The 26,630-nt window shown below is 36.4% G+C and overlaps 7 protein-coding genes across 7 annotated transcripts; 6 read left to right on the top strand and 1 right to left on the bottom strand.

The window, feature by feature from the left end:
• Nucleotides 1–1,346: 1,346 nt before the first annotated feature.
• Nucleotides 1,347–3,618, top strand: Cbr-srp-1 (the record flags this gene model as incomplete). Its single annotated transcript, XM_045237121.1, has 5 exons — nt 1,347–1,642; nt 2,302–2,477; nt 2,525–2,694; nt 2,743–3,045; nt 3,460–3,618. 5 exons carry the CDS (start codon nt 1,347–1,349, stop codon nt 3,616–3,618), a joined length of 1,104 nt encoding a protein of 367 aa, XP_045093188.1.
• Nucleotides 3,619–4,190: 572 nt separating this feature from the next.
• Cbr-srp-2 lies at nt 4,191–6,616 on the top strand (the record flags this gene model as incomplete). The annotated part of the gene is made up of 4 exons (XM_045237120.1): nt 4,191–4,207; nt 5,447–5,713; nt 5,760–6,051; nt 6,083–6,616. The coding sequence occupies 4 exons, from the start codon at nt 4,191–4,193 to the stop codon at nt 6,614–6,616; spliced, it is 1,110 nt and encodes a 369-aa protein (XP_045093187.1).
• A 373-nt stretch (nt 6,617–6,989) lies between these two features.
• Nucleotides 6,990–11,923, bottom strand: CBG06331 (the record flags this gene model as incomplete). The annotated part of the gene is made up of 5 exons (XM_002647245.2): nt 6,990–7,073; nt 8,362–8,427; nt 8,792–8,952; nt 9,741–10,715; nt 10,768–11,923. 5 exons carry the CDS (start codon nt 11,921–11,923, stop codon nt 6,990–6,992), a joined length of 2,442 nt encoding a protein of 813 aa, XP_002647291.2.
• A 3,112-nt stretch (nt 11,924–15,035) lies between these two features.
• CBG27344 lies at nt 15,036–15,456 on the top strand (the record flags this gene model as incomplete). The annotated part of the gene is made up of 2 exons (XM_045237119.1): nt 15,036–15,173; nt 15,226–15,456. The coding sequence occupies 2 exons, from the start codon at nt 15,036–15,038 to the stop codon at nt 15,454–15,456; spliced, it is 369 nt and encodes a 122-aa protein (XP_045098542.1).
• Nucleotides 15,457–17,371: 1,915 nt separating this feature from the next.
• CBG27343 lies at nt 17,372–17,743 on the top strand (the record flags this gene model as incomplete). Its single annotated transcript, XM_045237118.1, has 2 exons — nt 17,372–17,466; nt 17,635–17,743. 2 exons carry the CDS (start codon nt 17,372–17,374, stop codon nt 17,741–17,743), a joined length of 204 nt encoding a protein of 67 aa, XP_045098541.1.
• Nucleotides 17,744–21,636: 3,893 nt separating this feature from the next.
• On the top strand, nt 21,637–22,934 carry CBG06330 (the record flags this gene model as incomplete). The annotated part of the gene is made up of 4 exons (XM_002647244.1): nt 21,637–21,811; nt 21,855–22,213; nt 22,489–22,593; nt 22,644–22,934. 4 exons carry the CDS (start codon nt 21,637–21,639, stop codon nt 22,932–22,934), a joined length of 930 nt encoding a protein of 309 aa, XP_002647290.1.
• A 682-nt stretch (nt 22,935–23,616) lies between these two features.
• CBG06329 lies at nt 23,617–24,636 on the top strand (the record flags this gene model as incomplete). The annotated part of the gene is made up of 4 exons (XM_002647243.1): nt 23,617–23,711; nt 23,753–23,832; nt 23,876–24,339; nt 24,385–24,636. The coding sequence occupies 4 exons, from the start codon at nt 23,617–23,619 to the stop codon at nt 24,634–24,636; spliced, it is 891 nt and encodes a 296-aa protein (XP_002647289.1).
• Nucleotides 24,637–26,630: the final 1,994 nt, after the last annotated feature.

The raw sequence follows: 26,630 nt of genomic DNA, 5'->3' as shown, positions 1-26,630 counted from the left end.
TTCGTTAAAACGGATTCAGATAATCTGAATCCTCTCCTCTTCCAATCCTCAAAACTGATTGAAATTTTCCAATCCTCAAAACTGATTTTCAGAAGTTTGGAACCTTCGAAACTTAGAATCTCAAAAGTTTTAAAACACCGAAGACCCTCAGAATCCTAGAATCTCAGAATCTCAGAATCTCAGAATCTCAGAATCTCAGAATCTCAGAATCTCAGAATCTCAGAATCTCAGAATCTCAGAATCTTAGAATCTCAGAATGTCAGAATCTCAGAATTTCAGAATGTCAGAACCTAATAATCTCAGAATTTCAGAATCTCAGAATCTCGGAATTTTAGAATTTCAGAATTTCAGAATCTGAAAACTTCAGATCTCAGAATACTAGAATTTCAGAATTTCAGATTTTCAGAATTTCCGAATATCAGAATTTAAGAATTTCAGAATCTGAAAACTTCAGATCTCAGAATACTAGAATTTCAGAATTTCAGATTTTCAGAATTTCCGAATATCAGAATTTAAGAATTTCAGAATCTGAAGATCTAGGAATTTCAGAATTTCAAAATCTTAGAATGTCAGAACCTCATAATTTCAGAATCTCAGAACCTGAGAATCTTGAGAAACTGAGGTTTTGAGAATCTGAAAGTCTGAGATTTTCACAGAATTTTAAAAAATTATAATTCCAGGATTTCAGAAATTTCAATATCTCAGATTTTAAAGGAGGCCAGACAGCAAAAATTTTGGGGGACAAAAGTTTGGGGGACGAAAGCGCACCTCGTTTATGTAGGCCATCGGTCGGCAGGCGCCTTCGCGCCCCCGTAGCTCAGCCGGTAGCGGCGCTGTACCCCTGAGCTATCCAGCATGAGTTCAACTCCTCATGGGGGGGGGGGGGGGGTTCTCTAGGCAAAATATCAGGAAAACTTTTTTTTTGGTGTCTGGCCTCCTTTAAGAATCTCAAAATCTAAGTATCCCAGTAGTTCAAGAATAGAAATGCTAAACGATCGCACATGCCTATTTAATTGAACTTTGCGACCATTGAGTGCAATTCATCAGACTTTGAAATGTATTTATTTTTCAATACATGTTTTTCCAATACATCCATAAAGTCTGGGAACAATGATCCTATTCGCTCATGTAGACTATCATGTCTTCCTCCAAAAAATCAATTTTTTCTCTCCCTTGTCGGTGAATGCAATGAAATTGATTCCTGTTTGAAGTGACACAATAACAAATAACAAACATTCCTTCCGATTCTTCACCCCTTCTCCGACCCCTGACATAAAGTGTAACAAACAGCTGCTCAAAACTTCTTCCAAACTTTCAATCCTCAATTGATCCTAACTTTTCCACCTATGAGCTTCTCGCTCGTTAATTCCACATTTACGGAAGCCCAATTTGGGTTGAAGTTGCTTTCAGATCTAACTGAAAGTCAGCTAGCTCCATGTGTATTCTCTCCAGTTTCAATTTTATTATCGCTAGCTTTGGTGCATCTTGGAGCCAAGGGTCATACGCGAAATGACATTCGAAATTCTGTAGTGAATGGAAGCACTGATGAGCAATTCATTGAGCATTTTGCGTTTGTTAACAAACTTTTGAACAACACGGTGAATGATGTGGAGACACTCATTGCTAATCGTCTTTTTGTCGCGTAAGTTAGTAAATTCTCTTTTTCGTTAAAGGATTACCGGACGAAAAAATAGCATACCGTAAATGCTCGTGTACCTACACTGGACGTTTTCAGTGGGCTTCTACGTCCAGTGGGCTTCTATCAGAGGAAATACGGTATGGTATGGTATTTTTCAGAGTTCTGAAAAAATGGTTCAGTATTTTTCAATCGCCCCGAAAAGCTCAGAGTATATGAACTAGACATAAATAGCTTTTTAAAAAATTATTTTGATAATTGAAACTTTTTCGCCAAATTCCATTCTGATGCGATAACAAAAAAGGGGACCGAAAAGAGCACTGAAATAAAAGTTGAGCTTTGTCTTGCCTATACTTCAATTTCTTTCTTTGATATTTCGATCACCCATATTTAGATTCCTATTGTAACCGGGGGCAAGATATTTCTCAAATTGTTTTCAGCATGCTCGAAGGTACTCTTGTACAAATTTCCAGCAAATTCTCAGAGAACTTTGGTAGCGGTTTAAAAAATAGCAACTAAGGCATTGAAGTTCTATTTTTGTTTAGTATATTTGGAAATTTTCAGATGAATCAAAAGAATTCTAGACAACCAACAATTTCAAGACATCAAAGTTGACAATTGTGCACTAAAAAAAAATCTAATCCCATTTATCTTTTGGCTTCCAGACCCGAACAAGCCATCCGCAAAGACTTCACCGACCAACTCCAAGAACACTACAATGCCAAAACATCCACAGTTGACTTCAAAAAGTCCGACGATGCGGCAAAAATTATCAATGGTTTCATATCAGAAGCAACTAAAGACAAAATCATTGACATGGTGAAACCGGATAATTTGAAGGGTTGACCAAAACCATTAAATATCAAAAGTTAGAAATCTTCAATTTAGATGTGGACGCCATGCTGGTCAACGCTATATTTTTCCAAGGAGACTGGCGCAAGAGATTTTCGGAGCCTTCAGAATCGAATTTCAGTGTTTCCGACACGGAAAATCGTCTGGTTCCTATGCTTCGTGAGCTCAGGGATAACTATTTTTATAATAAGGATGACGAATGGGAGGTAACTTTCGTTCTGGAAGATTCAATTTACAAATATCAAGTTCTTAAGGTCATTGGAATTCCATTCAAAGACAAATCCGCCTGGTTTGCCATTTTTCTCCCTATTCGTAGATTTGGGCTTTCGAACAATCTGAAAACCCTCAACGCTGCTAAATTCCACAATCTCATCAACAATGTCTACCAAGAATACATTTTTCTGACTTTCCCAAAGTTCAAACTGGATTATCAGATCAGTTTGAATCAGGCTCTTGGAAAATTTGGCCTTTCTGAGATATTCACGGAACGAGCTGACTTGTCTGGAATTGGTCCAGGGCTTCAGTTGGCGTCAGCAACACATAAGGCTCTTATTGAGGTGAGAAATTAGAAATTCATGGATTCTGAAATTCTGAAATTCTGAAATTCTGAATATCTGAAAGTCTGAAATTCTGAAATTCTGAGAAACTGTGTAATTGCAGTTGTTTAATTGCTGACATTCCGAGGATCCGAGATTCCAAGAATGTGAAATTTTAAAATTCTGTGAAGAGGAATTCTGAAATTCTGAGATCCTGAGTCATTATTTTTTCGACATAAATATTATGAAACTTTGGGATTATGAAATTCTAACATTTTTAATTTCTTAATTTTTCGCATTTTCGTAGAAGTTTTCAGACTCAAAATATGTTATTTTTTGACTCAATATCTGAATTTTTGGGATCATAAATTGAAATCTTTTCATTTTTTTTTCTAGTTTTGATTTAGAAAAAAATTTTTTTTTCTGATCTTCCAGGTAGATCAAGTAGGCACTCGCGCCGCTGGCGTCACCGAAGCCAAAATCTATTTCACGTCTGGACGAAGCGGTGACCCTCTGAGTATTCGTGCTGACCATCCGTTCCTCTTCTCAATCATCAAAGACAATTCGCCGCTTTTCATGGGCATCTATACTTGATTCATTTTTCTCTTTTCCTTTGATTCTGGTCAACTGTTTGATAAACAAACTGATAACACAATTTTTTTTCTTCTACTTTTTTCTATTTTTGCCCAATTTTCTTAACTTTCGAAATAAATCGAAGTGACATTTAGATTTTTTTCGAAAACCAATAAACCCAACCCCTCTTGAACTAGAACCCAGCCAAGTATAAAAGGGAGCCACCTAGAATTTCCTTTTAGTCACTTTTTCTATTTTTTGCTCTTTCTCTGCGTCTCCCGTCCATGTCTCTCTGTGTTCCACACGCACTTTATATTCTCTCGGCCAGCAGTTTGCATGTTTATTTCGGTGTTTGTGTTTGGTTTTTGGCTGACTGACTGGCCTGTGTACGTGTGTATTGAAGGAGAAACGAGAGAAATGAAGGCGGGAGGGATGTTCTTTTTTTCGAAACTTTTTTTGATTCATACATGAGACATCACTTCTTTTGTCTACTGGGTTTGGTTTTGGTTTCGAACTTTTGCTTTTTGATTTCAGGAAACTTGGAAATTTGGAAATTGGTTGAATTCAATTGAAGCTGAGCAATCATCTTCATCATGGTTGACGAGAAAATGTGAGTGGAAATTTTTGATTCTGGGACTATGATATTCTGAGATTCTGATGTTCTGCGATTCTGAGATTCTGAGATTCTTAGGTTTTGATATTCTGAAAATTCTGAGATTCTGAGATTCGGAGGTTATGAGATTCTGAGCTTTTGAAATTTTCGGCTTTTGAGATTATGAGATTCTGAGATTTAGAGATTCTCGATTCTGAGGTGATGAGATTCTGAGATTCCGATATTCTGAAAATTTTGAGATCCTGAGATTCGGAGAGAGTTTTCAATATTTTGAGATTTTGAGATTCTCGATTCTGAGGTTATGAGATTCAGAGGTTTTGAAATTCTCTGCTTTTGAGACTATAAGATTTCTAGTTCACGACATGATGGAATTCGGATGTTTTGAAACTTTGAGGTTCTGAAATTATGAAAATTCGAAATTCAGAGATTCAGATTTTCAGGTTATATGAATCCATGTTTCCCGAACGCTGAAGTGATGAAATTTGGTTAAGGAGGGTTTGGAAGCTTTCAAATTCTTACCTACTCACCTGACTTTTTGAATTCCACCCCATCTTTTCCAGCCCTAATCCACTTCTCTTGAAAAAAATCATGACATTTTTTTTCTTCTTTTTGCTCGAAAAAAAAAGATTATCATCGGGATTTAAAGAGATAATCCTTTCCAGTCTCTCAAACCTTTTTATCTGTCAGAATGCTAAATTTTTATTTTTAGAAAGTTCTGCTCTCGCATCACATAAAATCGCTGAGCAATAAATCAAAAAAACAGCACACTAGAGCCAAAATGAATTGGAGTAGACTCTTAAATAAATTTTTATGGGAATGCAAAAATAGAATATTTTTCATAGCGATGGAAGTGATGTCAGGATGATTTTGATGAGACCTACTTTAAATGAATTAATTTAAAATGTTCAGCACTGGTCAAAATAATTAAAATAACAAAGTTTGGATGTCCAAAAATATGTAGTGAATTTAGTTGGTTGAGACTGAAAACTTGCTGGCTTACTAAACAAAAATAGAGATTCAATTTCGTAGTTGACAACTTTTTTGTGCAAAATCATACAAAAGAAATAAACCGCTCGAAACCAACCAAGTGCAGAAACTCCTAGAAATTGCTCTGATAGAGTTCAAACATGTCGCGTTTTATGGGTTGTGACTTTTTTCTCGAGAAGATACATTTTTAGACTGACCGGTTCCGCAATGGACCGTTTCAGGCACATTTCCACGTTTACAAATTTCCAGTTCCCAATACGAGATGGACTTAGCTCTTCGACTCCTGGCAACGCTTCCCCATGAAGGCTCTGTTGTCCTCTCCCCCCTTTCCATTTCACTTGCTCTCGCGTTGGTCCATGAAGGGACACGTGGCTCGACGAGAGAGGAGCTCGAAAGGGTGCTGGTGGGCTCCGATGATGAAAGCCGTATTCGGGACCACTTTGCTGGTGTCATGGAGATGGTTAGCAACGCGGAGAACGGCGTGGAGACCAACATCGCGAACAGCGTTTTTGTAAAGTGAGTGAGGATGAAAAGTCAGGGGGCTCAAAAGTTATTTTTCCAGCCAAGACCTCTCCATCAAACAAAGCTACAAAGAAGCCGTCGAGAAGTACTACAAAGCTTCCGCCCAGAACTTGGACTTCAACCAAGCTGCGGAATCTGCTAAGATCATGAACTCATTTGTCGAGAATGCCACATCTGGAAAAATTAAGGACCTCATTCCCGAGGATGCTGTTAAAGACTCCCTTGCTGTCTTAGTGAATGCTGTGTATTTCAAGGCCGACTGGCAAGGAAAATTCGAGAAGGACATGACGTCAGTTAGAGATTTTCATGCGATGGAAGGACAGTCAAGAACGGTAAGGAGTAGTTCTGTACGGTTCTAGGAAGTACTTTCAGATTCCTTTCTTGAATGAGTTTTGCGAACACCGGGATTACACCGAGGACCAATTATTCCAAGTACTCTCGCTGAAATATCAAGATCGTCGATTCTCCTTCGCCGTTTTTCTACCAAAAAAGAGACATGGATTGATTGATGCTTTAGAGAAAACTAACGGAGAATACCTTCAAAATCTACTCGCGGATCTCAAAAATTCCTATGTCAATGTTCACATTCCAAAATTCAAAATTGAAAAAGAGTTGGATCTGAAGGAAACTTTAGAGGCTGTCGGAATCAAGGAAATGTTCCAAGAAGGCAGTGCTGATCTTAAGGGATTGGGAGATAAAGCATTCATCTCATCCGGAATTCATAAAGCCATCATTGAAGTTGACGAGGATGGAACTACCGCAGCTGCCGCATCGGCTTTCAAAGTCGGGTTGGAGATGATGATCATGGCAGAGCCGACAACATTCCTAGCAGATCACCCATTCCTATTTGCGTTATTGTTCGAGAACAGTCCACTTTTCATTGGTGTTCATGCTTGAATCAGTTTTTGTGAATATAAATATTTTTGGGTGCTACAGATAATATTCCATACTGTAAAAATTCGTGAACGAATACTCAATCAAACTGACCGTAATGTCATGATAAAATAATTTTCTCGAAATTTTGTTCGAATAAGCCTTTCAAAAAATAACAAAAAATTTGAATGGGGGCGTCCTTAAAAACTCTAGGCATCTTCTTAGAACGAAATTTTTCACATGAAAAGAAAAACAGAACATGGTTATTTTATTAATTTTAGAACAGAAAACAACATACACTCAATTTTGGTTTTATCAGAATGGACGTTTTTCAGATTGGACGATATCGCAGAGTTTCCGCTGAAAGGTAAAAACAACACAATGAATCTGTAGGTATTCAACTTATAAACGCTTCCATAACAGATGGCATAACATTGAAAACAATATAAATGAAGGCATCTAATAGAGTGAGGTAGTTAGCCTGGAAAAGGGGAGTTTCCGATGTATTGCTCTTATCAAAACTCTTGCTTGTGGTAGATTTTTTGAAATTGTTGAAGACAAAAATCATAGTTGTAAGAGTTAGGGACGCAATGAATATCATCGAATTAGAGATGATATCGAATTTCAAAAGATAATTCCTGTGACACGGGTTCAGCAGGCATACCATTCGCACACAGTCCGGTGGAAAATCGTATGAATTGGTGCAAGTCCCAAACATTAATCCAAACGTGAACATTTCAAAAAAGGTAATTGAACCAATTAGAAAAAAATTTGGAGGTCTTTCTCGATAATTGCGGTAATAAATTGGCCAGCCTACTGCAAAGATTCGATAAATTGTTATGATGATCGACAGAACAGTGCGAGCGCTAATTAGAAAGTTGTTCGGCCACGAAACGTAAAATATAATTGTTTGAAGATAACTGATATTACTGGTAATATCGAACCCATGAACCGAGCTGAGTGATAAGCTAAATAGGTCTGAAAATAATTGCGATTTGTGAATTAAGTTACGCATTTGGGAGCACCACGGGCGGCTCTTTTTTCCACCGGCCCAAATGAAAACCATAATAGGGACCTTTCCTAAAAACTCACTAAAAGTGGCGACCAGGCTATCATACCAAATCTAATGTAGAAAAGTGTAAGTCCTGAGAATTTTTTGATTGTTTTCGAACTGAAACGGTATATGAAATGTTATATGAATGAAATAACCGAGATCTCGAAAAACTTACAGAAAAGTGCAATACAGTAACTGAAAGTTTAAAACTGTCGAGAATACCGCGAAAACGAAGGTCAAGCTTAAAATAAGGAGGTAAATTTCGTTCATTATCCAGTTTTTTGGTACAAGATGTTTGCTTTTATCTTGGACCAAAAACTTTGAAGGGGCGTCTTTTAAAAGAATGGGGGTACCTTCTCAGAACAAACGTATTCACACGAGAAAAAAACAATGTGAGTTGATTAATTCAGATCAGACACAACATATTTCTAATTTTCTTTCTCAGAACTGCATTTTTTCAGATTGGACGATATCGTAGATTTTACTTTGAATATAGTATAGATTAATCACATCAAATCACATTATTAGCACTAAAGAAACAATTCGAATTTCAGGTCGTACCCATAGAACTCCCAATGTTGTAGAAAAATAGACCAATGTTCAGATTGAAAAGGACATGAACATTAGTTTTTTTTAATCCAAAAACGCTTCCAATGCGTTTCCACTCATCTTGAACAACCTGAATCCCGCATTGAGCCATCGTTGCCCATGAAACTATCAAAACAGCTGGTGTAACATTGAAACTATAAATGAAAGCATCTAAAATTGTGAGGAAGATAGCCTGAATAAAAATGCAGTTTTAAAGGATTCTTCTTTATGGACTTACTCTTTCAAAACTCTTGCTTTTAGTTGATTTTTTAAAATTGTTCCAGAGAAAAACCATAGCTGTAAGAACTAGGGAAGAAATGAATATTATGGAATTAAAGACGATATCGAGTTTCAGAAGATAGCTCTTGTGACATGGGTTCAGAAGGCATCTCATTCTCAAACAGTCCGGCGGGTGAATTAGAAAAATAATCGTATGAATTAGAGCAGGTCCCAAACATTAATCCAAACATTGCAAGTTCAAAGAAGATAATTAGGCCAATTAATAACAAATTAGATAGTCTCCCGCGATGATTGTGGTAAAAAATTGGCAAGCCTACTGCAACGATTCGACCGATTGTTATGATGATTGATAGAACAGTACGAGCATTCATTAGAATATTATTCGACCACGATACGTAAAATACGATAGTTTGAAGAGTACTGAGATTAGTTGTACTATCGAACCCTTGGACCGAACTGAATGATAAACTGAATAGATCTGAAAATGGTTTAATCTTGTAGCTTGAGTTCCTGATTGTTCATCTCATATGGTCAGGTGGATGATTTTCAGAGACCATATCACTACTCATGTCACAAAAACTCACTAAAAGTGGCGATCAAGCAACCCATACTAAATCTAACGTAGAAAAGTGTAAATCCATCTAATTTTTTGAGCGTTTTTGAACTGAAACATAGCTTTATATGTATGAAATTTGGAGATGTAGAAAATACTTACCGAAAAGGCAATACAGTAACCGAAAGTTTACAAACGCAGAACAAAATGTGACAATCAAGGCCAAACTTCTAATAGAGAGATAAATTTCATTTATCATCGTTTTCAGGAGGTTTACCAGATTTCGTTCTATTCACGAATATGGTTTTTGTATTGGAAAATAAATTGGAAGGGGCGTTTTTAAAATGTCTATCTGGATTTTCTTTTTAGAGAGAACTTTGTTCACACCAAAAGAAAAAAAGGCTATTAATTCAGAGTAGACACAACATGTTTTCAATTTTCAGAACTGAAGTTTAACTGGAAATTCTATCATTCAATGTCTTCTCTAATTCTCAGAACGGTGATTGTGATTTATAATTCTAACAATCACATATTGTGATTTATAATTCTAATGTTTCTGATTGTAAGCTTTGATTTTTTATCAAAAAACAATTGAATTTGAATGTTATATTTATTAAAAACCAAGAAAAAATTTAACAAATACAAGAAAAAAGGAAATTAAGACAATGTTGGAAACTCGTCATCATCAAGAAGTCCAGAGTTGCAAGTAGGACAGCTGCGCTTTGTTTCAAACCAATTTTTGATGCATCCGTCGTGGTAGCGTCGTTTACAGCAGTCGCATTTCATGGTGTTTTCTTCTGATTCCATATCGTCCAAACAAATCAAGCACTCCGTGTCCATCAGTTCGTTTGGATCGGTTTCTGTGGAAGTTTCGGGAGAAGTCAACAAAGATTGGCAGATGTTTGGGACGTCTGACTTCATTGCATTCTTGTAATCTTTTCGGAAACCTTCCGATAGGACTGGAAACAATGGTAGCTTCGGAAGATGAACAAGATCGATATTATGATTTTCACGGACCAATTCTAGATTGGTGTCAACTGTTGTGATGAATGTATTACACTCGTGTTGGTATTCGGCAAGCTCAATCTGTGCATTATTTTTCACTTCTTCGCATTCTGTCTTCATCATCAGTTGGTTGACGAGTTCGGTGACTTTTGAAATTGGATTTTCAGCATTGATAGTAGCTCGGACTTCCAGAAGATTGAAGAGGACATCTCGAACTAACTCGTTTTTGTCATTGGCTTTAGACTGCTTTGATTCCAGGGTCTCGATAATCTCATCCTTCTCCTCCAGTTGCTTTTCGAGGTTTTGAATTTTAATTCGACTTTCTTCTTCCTTCGCAGCCAATTCTTTCTTCTGTGACTCCACTATCTTTTCCAGCGCACGAATTCGAGCATCTTTTTCCAAAACTTCTTGATTCTTCTGCTCTTCTGCCTTCTCCATCTGCGTCACCTTCTTCTTCAGTGCTTTAGTTTCAATTTTATCCAATTTCAGCTTCTCATTGGCTTTTCGGGTATACAAACTGGCACGGTAGCATTTTGGACACGCTTCTGATTCATTTGACGTTGGTTTTGGAGTTTGAGAAATCATGGCGACCTTCTTCTTCTTCTTCTTCTTGCTAATTTTTACTCTCTTTGGGTTGTCCAATTTGGTTGGTTTTGAAACATTCTCATCTTGATTCTCAATTTCTGAAAAAATAATACATCGTAAGAAATTCAATCAAATTAAAAGAAAACGTACCTGGTTGCTCATTAGTCTCGTCTTCCTGGATATCCTTATTGATTTGCTCTTCCTTGACATATACTTGTTGTTGACCACTTGGAGGGCATGCCCAGTATTTTCCATTGAACAATGGAATAGGTGTGGAGATGTAGAATAGATCAAGATTGACGAATTCAATATGCTTCAGTATTTCTTTTGGAACAATTTCGAAAATTTCACGGAGCGAGATAGCAACATCGGTTGACTCTTTTTGGAGCTCATCTTCGAATTCCGACACTTCGAATCCTTCCATCTTGATTTCGTGTAGCAGCTCATGTGCAAAAACAAATTTATGTTTCTCAGAATGGAACAGCCTGACAATGACTTTGGAGTCGTTCGTTTTCTCTACAGGATCTGATTTCGACGTCATCATTTTAGAGTTGCTCTCGATGAACTTCCTGAAAGTGTCGGTAATCCACATGACCCAGACCAGAACTGGCATGTAGGCACGTGGCTTGCGCTTGATTGGAATCTTCGTGTCGAACGTCTTCAGCAAATTCAGAATATCGCCTCCATCCTCCCCGTTTGTTCCCAAAACAGTTGAAAATACATCAGCAGCACCTTCAATCGACATTCCTTGAAACCTATCATCTTTAACCAATGTTGCAGTTGGGAATGATTTGTTGAAGGCTGCCACGGCATGTTGAAGATTGCAATACATTCCAGGAACCAACTGAGCCATTTCGAAAATCTTCACTTTTGATTCTTTGAATTTCAGGAAGTAAGCGATGAGAGAAACGGCAAGTTCTGATTCCAGTCTTCGCATTGGACACGCTTGAATGCAGCCTTGGAGCAAATAGTAGAAATCGGTTTTGTAGACATACTCTCTCTTTGATAGACTCGAGTAGATTGCACTTCTTTGACAGTAGACTTCAGTTTTTGGAATACCGAAGAAGGTGTGACTTCCAGGGAAACCAACTACAGAGGCTATAAATGCAAAAAACTGCTCGGCAGTTTGAAATCGGTCCATTAATGGGCTGGAGATATTGAGAAGATTTTGAAGGTTCTTGATGGGATCCTTCTCGACGCATTCCCATTCTAATGGAACCAGTTTTGGATCGATCGATTTTAGGACGAGGTTTCTGAGAACGTTTGGTGACATGACGAACAACTCGCGAGCAGGAATCATAGCCATGGTGATTTAAGTGAAAGATGTATGGAAATCTGAAAATAGAAAGAATGAGAGAGTTTCGTAGTAGAAAAAAGTCAATATAAAAGGAAGGAATATGGTCAGTTAGGATTGGAGGAAGAAAAGAAATAAGAATGAGGACCGAGAGGACCATTTGTGGACTGAGAATAAGAACTAGGTGGGCGTGACCTGAAGGTGAAGGAGTTCCATGGTTCTGATCGTGTTATTTTCCTTATGGGAAAAATTTTTATGGGACAGGTAGAGAAGAATCAAGTCAATAAATGTGCAAATTTACAACCTATGTGAAGACGGGAAAGGTCGAGTAGAAGTATTAGGAATTGGTTTTTATCAAGTTTTTCAAAAATTCAAGTTTACATTTAAAAAAAAACGTTCAACAACTGGCTAACATAAGACACAAATAGAGATTTCGGGTTGGTGAGGCAGGAAATATTCGAAAAATGAAAAACTTCTGTGAAAGGTTGACAATAATAGGAACTCGATTGAATAAACTAATGTTAAGAAAAAGTTTTCTGACAAATTTTAAAAGTGAGGAAAGTTTTCGATTACCGTAAACACTCTAATAGAAGGTCATCCTATACTTGCACTTTGAGATCAATTATCTTAATTCCCATGAGAAATAACAAAATCTATTAATTGATAAATTGTTTGACTTAATATTGCCGACATTTTATCATTTGAAACATTTTTATATCTCATATAGAAATTGAGATAAGTGGACTTAAAACGGCAAGTAAAGGGTGACTATCTAACAGAGCAACTACGGTGAAATGAGAAAAGGAAAAGTAAAATAATATCCTATTATAGTTGACTATTCTATTATAGTTGACTGTAAATGTGAGCCTCCTGGGAAAGTAAGTCATGTTTGGAGAGAACAACAAAGACCGCATAGATTTAGCACTTGTCATAAATCATGGCGATGTGAAGGGGTTTAATAGGAAAAATGTAGAAAGTTTAAGTTTGGCCGTTAACATTTGGAAATTCGAAAAACGGCTTCCCAATCTACTTACTGTTAGAACACAAACTGGGAAGGATTGGCTTAAGAGCCATAATTCTGTTCACAAGGTGTCCGATAGCCATAGTACCTTCCCAACTTCTCCCATTTGATCAAAATGTTCGAAATAAGGAACTGTAGATCAGTTATAAAATACCCAACTGCAGGAGCTTTTTGAGATCTTGATCTACAATAGTCCCCCCTCTTTGAAATCTATGGAATAAAAACTCATGGAGTTAGTAAAGCACAAGACCTCACCGAAATGCCTCGAGAAATTGTTACTATGAAGTTTTTTTGTGATCTAACAAGTTGAAGGTTTGTTTTTGGCGAGTGTCTCACTGCTTCAAAAACCTAAAAAAATACTAAAAAACTTCGAAATCTTCAAAGAAAGCCTTTAGTTGGAATACTTTCTTTTCTATCTAAATTGATACCAAAAAAACCAAATTAGAAACGTTCTCTGAATCAAAAACATTATTCGTTGACGTTCGGTGTGATATTCAAAGGGGGACTCCGACCAAAAATTTTTATTGCATCAAAATGTTCGAAAAGTTGTCTATTTTCCTAACATTATAGCGAACAATTCGAAAAAAATCCGAAATCCCCGAAAAATGCCGTTAAAAGCGAAAATTTTTCAAAAGAAAGTTGCTAGGAGGGACGAGGATTTGAATTCCCGCGCAGTGAGAAACCTAGGCCACGGCGCCTGACAGCCGTTTTTTCAAGTGGCCGACAGTGTTTTTTTAACGTTTTTTACCTGCCGGACATGAAAATCGAAAAAATCCGGAAAATTTTCCATGTCAGAAAGGTGCTATAATGCCGTGGCCTAGGTTTCTTACTGCGCGGGAATTCAAATTCTGTTTTTTTCAACGCCGTTTTTCGGGGATTCAGGATTTCTTTTGAATTTTTTCGCAATAATATTAGGAAAATACATATTTTTGAAACATTTTAATGCAATAAAAATTTTTGGTCGGAGTCCCCCTTTAAGGCGAGCAGAAGTTAAATCTTTTTGTTTTAATTTTGTGTTCAGAAATTTCAGTCTGATCTAGTTCCCGGTGTTTCCTTGAAAATGTCAATCAGCCCTTACATCATTCTTGTTATTGTGAATTCACTCACTGTGATACTCGCCTGTGCAACGGCTATCATTAATTTTGGGTTTCTCTATAAAATTTTTGTGTAGGCACAGATTAAAAATTTGACCCGCTAAGTTTCGAGTTTTCAGATCTAAAGTGTTTAAAAAATCTTCAAGTTTAACTCTTGTCTATGTTCGATTTGCGATGGATGGGTTTTTGGGATTAGGAAGTTGTTTTTCAAAAATGCATCTCCACTTTTCCAATTTAAAACTTTCAGATGTTTTCATGATGAGTCTTGTGTTTATTAAGCTTTCGATTTTGAAGACATTTTGATTTCTCGTGAATATCTAGTTTTCGTTTTCAACTGGCCCCTTAAAAACAATTAACTTGGTCAGAATTTTCGCAGTATTTTTTCCAATCCGGTATCACAATTTACGGTCCAAATGCTCAAACAATATACTCTTACTTTTACCATTTTGTTATCTATTGATAGATAATTCTGTGCTCCTGGGACCATGTGAATATGAGTATCGAGTTCCACCAGGATGTGTACTTTTGGCATGTGTTACTGTCTGTACAAAAAAATCTGGGCAAGGGGCGGGGCTTACGCGACACGCCCCTTTATGCAACGCGCGCGCACACTTTTTCGGGGATATTTTTCTCGGAATTTTCAGATGTATTTTTTCGCACTTTTTCTCATTGAAATTGAATAAAATTGAGATTTTAATGTAAAATCATTCAGAAAATATCAATTTTATCCAGAATTGCTTCAGTGCCTTCATACCTCGACGGCGATAGCTTCCTGGGGTTGCCGGTTGAGGGGGAAAGTTCGTTGTTGTGTGCTACTCATGTTTTCTGGATGACTTTACATTAAAAACTCAATTTTATTTAATTTCAATGAGAAAAAGTGTGAAAAATGACAACTAAAATTCCGGGAAAAATATCCCCGAAAAGGGTGAGCCACTGTTGCAAAAAGGGGCGTATCAGGAACGCCCCCTTTTCCGGCTGCGGCGCGCCCACGTTTTATTGGACAGACAGCATGAATCCGTGTTATATCAGTTATGGAATACGGTTTGAAATGATAACACATATAATAATCGCAACAGCAACTACAGCTCTTGGAATTAAACTTTTCATTCTCTACAGATATGACAAAAGCAAAGAATATCTCCGAAAAGTGAGCAAGTTTGCAAAATTTTGCAAAAATATTAACACGAAACGATTTTCAGGCTAATAGACTTGCCTTAATTGACACCAGTGCCATTATAATTTTCTCCGTCATCCCTGCTACGCTTTCAACAAGTTTTATTACAATAGATGTGGATGTCTGTGGGAATGTATTTATTTTGGGAAAAGTTTGCGGTTATGTGTTTGAAGGATATCTGGCCCATCGAACATTGTATAAAACTCAATCGAATCAATCAAATGGAAGCGTGTTGGTAGCTAGAGTGAAGGTTTAAATACATAATAAGTTTTGGTTGAAGAATTGAAAATGAACATTTTCTATACTTGGAAAACTGCTTGATATGATAGAGCCCAACAAGTACTACAAAATGATATCATTTGAAAAACTGTACCTTACAAGGGAATCATGTTTAGCCTTCATCTCAGAATTTTTTCTAAATTTGCTCATTTATAGTTTCAAATACGGGCTTTCTCGTGGTGTATTCGGTTTTCTGCACAAATTTCTAGAAGTCGAGAAAAGTCCATCTGAAAATATACTGTTTTTTTGGTCTCCTCCTTCCCTTCCACTTTCCCCCCTTTCCTCTATACATTCTCCACTGTGGAAAAAACGAGCAACCGTGGCCGAGTGGATAATGGGGATGAATAGTAATCACAAGTTCGATTCCGTCACTGTCCATTTTCTTTTTTCTTTTTTTTTCTTTTATGTTGGAGGAATGCTTTGAACTTTTCGAAAATCTATGTTTGCTCTATTATTTCAGTAGGAAAAAAGCTCGAAAAAGATAATTTCTGAAAAATTCTTGAAGCACTGCTGAAAAGCCTTATCTACTCAAAATGTCAGTCGAAATCCCCCGATTTGATCATATTGGTTGCGAAACTGTTATAAGTCAGTCAAGAAGTATATAATCTATGTTTTCACAAGATTTGAGTGCTACTGGGTGATTTTCGAAGGACTACGGTCCATTGGAGTTTTGGAAGAAATCACTTATTTGGGATTTCAAAACGGCTATAGGCTACAGAATCTTGTGGAAAGACTCATTTTATCATTTTTATGCGTTTATGATTCATTTTAACACATTTAAAAAATTTTCGAAAAATTGAAAATTTCGCAAAAATTTCGCCATGGAAAAATTTTTTCAAATTTTTTTTGAAAAATGAGGAAACTTTGTCAGATTGTAGAGAAACCTTTAAAATTACGATTGACACTCAAACAATGCCGAAAAACTCTCATTATCCCTTTCAAAAACTCACTCCAAAAGTGAGAAATTAGCTCCGAAATCACTTAAACAGCACATAACTCGATTTCTAGAAATTTGTGCAGAAAACCGAATACACTACGAGAAAGCCCGTATTTGAAACTATAAATGAACAAATTTAGAAAAAATTCTGAGATGAAGGCTAAACATGGTTCCCTTGTTAAAGAAAATTGTCTGTGGACAAAGTTACAAGCCACAAAGCTGCCAATCGGGGTGAGCCCGATACCTGTCTGTTTTTTCGGCTCGTTTCGTCTATAACTTTGTAAATAGACAAGCCACTATTTTGCAAAAAAATTCCAAAAATATAAAACCGAGACACTGCAAAACCTGTAATAGAAGGACTATATAACTTTACCCAATTTTTCTCGGTTCCGGCCAAAGGTAATGAAAAGTTGTCAACTGTTAGATTATTTATCACAAGTTGGTGGGCCTTTGGCGCGATTTATCCTAGTTTTTTACTGGTGCGTCTCTTCATTTTCCTTAAAGGGTCACGTAGATATATATTTAATTTTCAAACATTTCAAAAGCGGTCAGCCTGACATCAGGACAGACAGACGCGTGTGGTGTTTTATATATAAGGAAGATAACATTAGTAGTGTTTTGTTAGTTGACACAGCTTTGATATCTCATGTAGGAATTGAGATAAATTGGCTCAAACTTAACAGTGTGGGGGCCCTTCTATCACAGATTTTAAAGTGACTGTTAAGTTTGACCGATCTTCTCTCGTTTCCTGAGCCAAAATATTTTTGATATTTGATAAAAGTTTTGTAAGTTGACCATTTTTTTAGTACCTTATACTGAAAGCGAGTGGAATTCGGTCAAAGTTGTTTTCGAATTTCGATTTTCAAATTACGAATTTTCTTTCCTGGGAAAATTAAAAACAAGAACTCACTTCCAATAACAAAGCTCAACACGAATTCCCGAGAAGAAAATCTAAATGAATTCATCGGAAATTTTTTCAACTTTTCTTCCTATTTGTCTATCTTTCCTAACTGTCATCATGAACTTCAAACTTTTATATAATCTTTTCATGTGAGTTTTTCGATAGTTTTTCTTGATTTTTTAAAGTTTTGAAGATCTAAAACCATGAAGCAATCGCCACATTTAGCTTTATTTTACACTAGAATTTTTATCGATTTCTGGGTAACTTTGACAAGTAAGCTAACATTAGATTTCTTAATAGGGTTTCCATTTGGGGAGCGATTCACCCGCCCACAACCACCCGAAGGGGCGCACCCCCCGCGGCGCCCCGTTGACCCCCCGCAAATATTTACGTGCGGAAAATATTATATTTTTCGCAATTTTTTGATTTGAGAAACTCAGTTTTTCTTGGAAAATACGTGAATATCCTCAAAAGTTGTATTAAAATTCACACGCACTTAATCGCGGGGGGGGGGGGCGCGGGGGGCCGCGGGTGGGAGCTGCCCGGGTGGGTAGCGGGTAGCCCGCTTCTTCACCCGCCCAAATGGAAACCCTATTTCTTAAAGCTTAAAAAAATTTTCAGCTAGTTTAACATATTCTATAAATGTTTACAATGACATTTCTATCAATTATCCTATTCAAATTCTATCGACACTTTATTTTTTAATGAATTTCTCAGTGGTAATTATTGGAAATGTGCGATTGTTTTTATCAATTGTCATAACTTTTGACCGAACTTTGGCAGTATTCTTGCCAATTTCGTATCATAAATGTCGCCAAAGAATTCCGAATGTTTTGTTGATATTCTTAGTTTTTTGTTGGCCCTTAATTGACAACATCATGTTGTTTGTTGTTTGTGATTATCGTGTGATGATTCCAAATGGTTGCACGAACTCTGGATGCATGTTGAATCAATGTTTTCTCCACTATTTTATTATTCTTGAAACATCTACCGAATCTGTTATCACTTTTGCTTCTCTCCTGTTTTCTATCAAACTTTTAATCTGGAATAATTGCAAAAATGGGTCGATAAGTGGACAACTTGAGAGGGTAAGCAATTTCAATACCGTCCAACCTGTAGGGACAATTCTTCTGATACAAGTTGTACGGTAAACGGACCTCAGCTAATATCACCAACTTCAGGCTAATCAACTCGCTCTGATTGATACTGCGGTTCTGTTAATATTCGGCCTTATTCCGGCAATTGTCCTCGTAAAGTTTCAGTATTTAATTGACGATATGGGAAGCGTGTTAGGAATAAGTAAACATGGAGGATTAGCTATAGAAAGCTTATTAATATACCGAACATTGAACCGGAAAAATAAGATCATTCCTGCTAATGGTGCTTCAATGTTCCTCGTGAAAAGTAGTAAATGAATATAATTTTTTGAAACCCAAGTTTTCCTGTAATTTTATCTGATCAGTTTCATATTCAATGAATTATCATTACCGTGAAACCTGTAATAAAAGGGTCTCTTTAACGCTCAACTTTGAGCCAATTAATCTCGGTTCCTGTCAAAGATATCAAAAATTTGTTAATTAATAAATGTTTATCATAATATTTTATGAATTTACAGGTTTTTGATATGTCTTCTAGGAGAGAAGATAATTGAACTCAAACTGGACAGTGTGAGGGCCCTTCTATTACAGATTTAACTTCGTTTTCTGATTCAGTTTGATCTTTGCTTTTTATCCTTTTTTCTATAAAAATAAGAAACTTCCTGCTTTTTTATCAACACAGAGACACTTTTTTCTTAACAGGCAATGCATTTTGATTTCTGTTAGCAGACGCCCAAATGCATAATCCTTTTTTTTTAACTCGATGTTTCAGAGAGCTCTACAGAAATGTTGATCAGTGCATTTTTAAAAATTCATAAGATCAGACAGAAACCTTTGCAGAGCCTTACCCGCTCCGTTTGCTAGCTTAACTCCAGAGTTTGATTATCTATCTGATGTTTTAGTTTACCTTTATTAGAAGAACTCATCGAAGATATACCGTAAACACTCTAACAGAACGCCACCCGGACCGTCCACTTTGAGTTTATATATCTAATTTCTTTTGAAAGATATCAAAAAGTTGCCACTTGATAAATTGTTTATTATAATCTCAAAAATATTTTATCAGTTGACACATTATTGAAATCTTGCAAAGGAATCGAGATAATTGAGCTCACAGTTAGCAGTGTGAGAGGCTCTTCTATTATAGGTTTTACGGTATATATAAATCATAGTTACTTTTTTAATTCTCAGAACTGCTGATTTTTTTCTGCCATATGTTCACTAGTTCTTGGTAATGACTTTTTTGTTCTCCGTTCTCCCAAAAACAGCATATCGGTATCATTTCAGTATTGACCAACCAAAAATCACCTTTTACTTTTTTTCAGGTTACTGAAAACGAAAATTTTGATAGCCAATAATTAATCACAAAGACCAACCTATCACATTTAAACCCTCTACAGTTTTTAACCCAAAAATGAAAGGTTGAGCCCCATGTACAAAACACCACGCCCCTTTTTTTCTTCTCACACCCATTTCCAGTATGACAAACCAATTTGATTTTGCTCATTTTTCATAGAAGCCTAAATTAATTAGTCTTCTTGTTTACCGTTTTGTGTCTACTCGCCACTTCAAAGAAGTTCTATAACAAAACTCATTTTCTTTTTTTTCTGATCATAACTTGAAAAAAAAACTACTTGAACAAAGACTGATGAGTGCTATAATGCCATCCATCACAGTTACATTTTCTGCAGTTAACATCGCTATTGATTTCGGAATGTTGTATTTAATTTTCATGTGAGATGATTTGAAAAATTTTTGATTCAAAATCCAATCCAAAATTTCAGATCCAAAAAATACCAAAGTCCTCCACTTTGTCATTATTTTATTTTCGATTTTTTACTGATGGTTTATATGGAATCGCCAGTCAGTTTCCAGGTCATTGAGACTAATGCTTTCAAATATTTTCAGCTCTTATTGGAAAGTCGAGCACTATTATCATTTCGCTCAGAATTTCCGTAGATCCAAATCAAACCGTTTTATTTTTCATACATGTACCTAGAGTTAGTGAGAGAAAGCTTATTCACGATGGCATTACTATTTGCCGACATTTTGGTTATATGTAAATTGGGGCCCATAAGAATGACAAGAAAGAAATAGAGCCAAAACTATCAGGTGAAGTCACATTTCCACTCTTATCATCCTAGAGAGCCTCAAAACTCGAAACTTCAAATTCTGGCACATTATTCTAATACCTGCGCGTTTTTCAAATATCGGACCTCTATTTTTTCTTGGGACCGCTAAACTTTTTGGGATCTCAAAATTTTTTATGGGCCTCTAATCTAGAAAAGAGCCGACTAATTATGGTAGCTCACTTTTTCGAAAAATGAGCATTTCAGGCCAATCGTCTTGCCCTTCTGTACGCTGCAATGATATTTTGTTTCGATCTTGTCCCAATTTCTCTTGTAACCTTCTTCCCCAACGTTTTTTATGACGTCGGATTAGTGTTGCCATTGGGAAAATCTAGTGGTTTCGCTGTGGAGGGGATTTCTGACTTACCTTACGTTGAAGAGAAAATGCAGTTACATCTCAATCAAATAATGTGTTTAAGGTAGCATCAAGAACTTCATCATAGTATCTGAACTATTTTGTGAGTTAAACAATGTTTGAATAAATTTTTATCTTTTTCATGAAGTCATGAGTTTAAGAAGGCAACTTTTCGAGGTTTTTTTCGAGACGATAGTATTTATTCGGACGGTGTACAGTGATTGGTGTTACCACAGGCTATCGTACCGCTTTAGTATATGACATCGGTCAGCTTGCGTCACCATAGCTCAACGCGGCACCTTCAATGGTGCAACCACAAGTTCAAATCCTCGACGGGCTTATTAAACGAAATTTCGAGAAATATATTTTTCATGCCCCACGCCTCTCATTTTTAATCGTTTTGTACCCCCCCCCCCTAAATTGGTGATTTTGTAGCCTAAAACTGTAGTACCTTCCGGATTTTTTACCAAAAAAGCAATCTTTTGATCGTCATACGTGACTTCACAAATGTGATATCTGACAACACAGTTTAGTTTTGTTTCTATTTCCGGTCCGATGACTCCAGCTTCGTTTCAAAGCATAAAGCTTAGCCTACACGTTTATGTTTCTCAGTGTTCTTGATGAGTGACTCAACCTGTGAACCTTCGGTTCGAAATTTGCCACGCTTGTAAAGTTTGTGTTTCTAATTAAAACTCCCATTTGCTCACACCCGACTCTTCATATTTCATTTCTGTCGTTATGCTTGTTCTCCCAGCCGTTGTTGCTGCTTTATCTATTATCTTTGCTGTACTCACAGTTGGAATTAACTTCAATCTTATCCATAGCATATTTATTCGAAAATCTCTGAATAAATCAAAAAGTTTGACACTTTTTTACCTCAGATTTGTCATTGATGGTTTTTTAGGATTACAAAGTAAGTTTCAAAGAGTGATTCAAAACGTTTACTGTAGTTTCAGACGCAATTATGTCCACTTTCATTCTACTGAAATTCTTGGAAGTCGAGTACGATGAACCTGTCGAATTTTTGTTTTGGATTTCTTGGACTTCTATGAATTGTTTCAATGTACGAGGGATTCTGGTCATTGTAATTTCCCTTGATAGGACGTTAGCAGTTTTCATGCCAATTAGCTACCATAATTTTCGGAGACGAATTCGAAACTTTTATCTGGCAATTATTCCATTAAGTTGGCCGATTGTCAATAATATTGTTTTATGGGGTGTTTGTCAGTTTCGAGTCAATATTCCCCCAGGATGTGTGATTTTCACATGTCAAATGAACCAATGTTATATAAGTTATGCATTGAGTTTTGAAGTGGTGAGTTGGATTATCCTAAAACCTTTATTAGAAGGACCCCTACACAATTGGAATAATTTGTCACTTGCGCCACCGTAGCTCAGCTGGTAACACCAGCGTTGGGTCCGCAAGTCCAATTCCTCGCGGGGCTCTTTTTTTCAATTTAAGAACTATACATATTTTTCATTTCTTCCTTCCTTTAACCAAGAGTGTACTTGAAATGTTAATGAAATTTTCAAAAAAAAAATCTAAAAATAGAACGCTCTCTGCAAATACATGGTCCCATCTTACTTCAGGTATCCCACGCAATCATTGCCTTAACATCTCTCATACTTGCCGTTAAGCTATTCATTTGGAATCATTGCACACAAAAAGGGCCAAAAAGTCGAGATCTGGAAAGAGTGAGTTTTTCAAAAAAAAAAAAACGTTTAACTCAATTTTTCTCTGTCAGGCCAATTATCTCGCACTAATCGACACTCTAATCATCATTATTTTTGACATTGTACCTGCTGGTTTTACTGTCAAGTTTCCAGCTCTTTCCGCACAATTTGGTTCATTAATTTTGGTCTGTAAAATGAGTGGGTACGCACTGGAAAGTTGGCTAGTACGCCGCGCACTCAAACGGACTAATGATATCGTATCAGTGTCGTATGCGAACAACTCGTCAATGATAAAATCAACTGGTCAAGCTTCATCTAATCATCGTCATCACCGTCACATTAATAATCATGCTTGGCAGTAGATTTTTGTAAATAATCTTGTTTTTTTCTGAAAATCTGAAATTGTAGTTTTTTGTTGAACATGGAAATGAATGTTTATTGAGGATGAACAGAGTGAAACAATAAATCTTCCGTTTTCCGGTTGTTTTTCTTGAAATTGCAATTAACTATTCTTGGAACCAGCCCAAAATTTCAGAGAACCAACCAAAATCTGAAATTCGGTTTCTTCCCAACCAATCTCAAATGCGGTCAGTTCCGATTTTCGGTTTTTAGCTTCCAATTAACAATTTCCCATACTTCCGACTTCTGACTTCCGATCATGTGTGACATCGGACAGTGGTAGAACTCCCGCTTCCGTAGCTAAGCTGGTAAAAAAAGTGGCACCTCTAACGTTGGACCCACAAGTTCAACTCCTTGAGTGGGGTTTTTTTGCAGCAATATTTTTAAAAAATATGTTATTATTTAATTATACAACTTTTCATAACAAAAATATGTACTTTGAAACTCATATGAGTAATATTTAAAGAAGAAACATTACCAACCATCAGAACAGAACATGTAACAAAAATACGAAACTTGTTGTTTTGAGAATTTCGATTTTTTTTCCTACATCGTGTTTTTGTTCCTAACCAATTTTCCAAGAAAGAAAAACAGAAACCGAAGTTGTTCAAAAATTTAGAAATTTTTCAGTGTTTTTTCCTAAAAATGGGAATCATTGCCATTGTGATCTCTGTGTTTGCCACTTTTTCTGCTATAATAACATTAGCAATCAACTTCGGATTACTGTATCAAATTTTCATGTGAGTTTACGACGTTGAGCCTTTATCAGTTTTTTTTTCAGATCGAAAAAGTTGAAGAAATCAAATAGCTTGACTTTTTTCTATCTTCGATTTTTTATTGATGGTTTGATGAGTGCTGATGGTGTGTTGTAAGCCTTTTCAAATTATATTCCCTCAGATTTCAGGTCTCGTAATTGTTGTTTTCTTCTCCTTTCGACTTTCCAACATTGAAACGATTTTCGATACCTATCCTGTGATTGTATTCTACATCAACTGGCCATCTGCAATCTTATTAAGTATTCGAAGTGTTCTAGTTGTCATTATAACATTAGACAGAACTATCGCTATATTCTTGCCACTACTTTACCATAATAAACGTCGCAATTTTTCTCTGCTAATTATAGTTCTCCTTTTGATGGGATATATTTGTATGGAAAACTATATACTATGGGTGGTGTGCGAGTTTGTGGTATATGTACCACCTGGATGTATCAATATGTGGTGTTTCATGAATCAATGTTTTATTGACTTCTTCCTTAAATCTGAACTTATCAGTCATGCAATAATTGTTCTTCTATCATTGGTTCTAGCCATAAAGCTGCTGGTTTGGAATCGATTACCAGCTAGCTCGAGCGAATTCTTGACAAGGGTATCATCAGAAGGTTACTGTACCTATCCATAAAACATCTTTCAGGCTAACCGTCTGGTTTTGATTGACGCATTTATAATTATAGTCTTTGATGTCTTTCCAGCTGCACTGATGACTAAAATCTATACTGGAAAGTTTGAAGACATTGGACCAGTTATAATGTTGAGTAAGATGAGTGGATATGCTTTGGAAGGCTATCTGGTGATTTGTGCATTGAAACGAATTGACAAAAATAATAAGGCATCAAATGTGAAATCAATTTCGACAGTCAAAGTTAAGCCGAGTCGTATTGGTTAACTTATTTTCCAGTAAAAATTTGAAAATTTGTCTTTCTCTGTTGTTTCTTTTTTCTTGATTAAATGTTAAAAATTCACTACGATTTAACCGGCTGATAACTAGCTTCAAAATTGGAAATGTGAGCAAAAGAACATATCTGCTTCGAGAAGAGTAGTATAGTCAGAGCCGGGCGAAAAAGCCGGACCGGGCCATAACCGCCGGCCTGGTTATAAAATACCGGCCCGGATCATGATACCGTTTTTGAAGCCGACTCATTTTTATTGGAAGTTGTAGAGCTCGCCGAATTCTAACATTTGGTATGTTCTTTTGCTCAAGGTTCCAATTTTGAAGCGAGTTATCAGCCGACCCGCGCCGGCAAGGACTTGGATCTTCGGCAAGATTTTGTCCCCCAAACTGTCCCCCAAACTTTTGATGTCTCATTTCCTTTGGCAATTTTCTATTACTTAATTTCTAAAAGCTCTAATAGAAGCCCACCATGCATTTTGGGCTCAATTATCTCAGTCCCTTCAGTGGTTATCAATCTTTTGTCAACTGATAACAAATTATTGATTTTATGAAGGAAAAAAAGTAGACAGTTTTTATCAGAAATGTATTTATTGATAAAGGACTATATAGTCACTGATATAATCAATATGTAAAAAGAATAGAAATTAAAAGTTAAATTCGTTGAGCGTCAAATAGGGGGATAAGTCAACATGAGTTAAATTAGTTTTAAAAGAAACAGTGGAAATAATGAGAGGGAAAACTGTTTTTGGAAGCGAATTCCAACATGATACAATACGAAGGGTAAAAAATTGAGAAGTAAGTTTGGACGAATTTTTTAAGGTACAACGAATGTAATAAGGATGACGTCTAAGACTTGAGTGATTGAAGGGAGAAATGAATAGATTATGAGCAATGGCTACTTCCTGGGAAACCAGTATTTGATACATGAAAACTAGATCAGAAATTAGTCTACGATACTCTAGAGATTCTAAGTTATACTCACGGAGACAATTGAAATAAGATACATAGGGATAGTTAAATTTTTTGTAGCATCTATAGAGGAAAGATTTTTGGACGCTTTCCAGGAGCCTGATTTGCTCCTTGATGACGGGAGAGAAAACAATTGTACCATACTCAAGAATAGGGCGGATGTAAATAATGAAGCATTTTACAAAAATATCCATTGTACACCGGCGGAGGATGTTAAAGAAAATGTTGATTCTTTGATGTGCTTTCCGAAGTGTGGTACCGAGGTGGTCAGAGAAGGTCAACGAAGAATTGAGAATAACTCCCAAATCACGAATCATCTTAACCGTTGGAAGTCTCTCGTCATTAATGGAAAACTGGTTGTTAATAGTGTTCAGCCGTTTTTTGTGAGAGAAAGAGATGGATTCACATTTAGTGGGTGCAACACTCATCTGCCATTTGTCACACCAGTCTTCTAGTTTGTCAAGATCGCTTTCAATGTTAGTGGGGTCAGTAGAGAAAAGTTTCAAGTCATCGGCATAGAGAAGAAAATTTGAAGAGAAGTTATCACCTATATCGTTAATGAAAATAAGAAACAAAAGTGGTCCAAGAACTGATCCTTGAGGAACGCCCGAGAGAACTTCTGTTTCTTTGGAGAATTTACCATTCACAACAATGGTTTGAGTTCTGTTGGTAAGAAAAGAGCAAAGCCAGTTGTGCATTTCAAAGACAATCCCGTAAGATTTTAGTTTAAGCAAAAGTTTTTTGAATGATACAGTATCAAAGGCTTTTTTAAAGTCAATGTAAACACTGTGCGTTGTAGTTTTAGACGCATAATTATTGAGTAAACTTGCTTGGTAAGAAAGAAGCTGGGATTCTGTTCCACGGTTGGAGCGGAATCCAAATTGGGAGTTAGTCAGAAGGTTGTTGTCATTCAAGAAAGAGATAAGGTGTTTGTGGACAATTTTTTCCATCAGTTTGCCGACAGAAGAAGTTAGTGATATTGGTCTATAGTTATTTGGGTCAGTCTTGACTCCTTTTTT

This window comes from Caenorhabditis briggsae (assembly GCF_000004555.2).
Source record: "Caenorhabditis briggsae complete genome, chrV, whole genome shotgun sequence".
Lineage (NCBI taxonomy): Eukaryota > Metazoa > Nematoda > Chromadorea > Rhabditida > Rhabditidae > Caenorhabditis > Caenorhabditis briggsae.
This window is presented reverse-complemented; position numbering and strand designations above follow the sequence as displayed.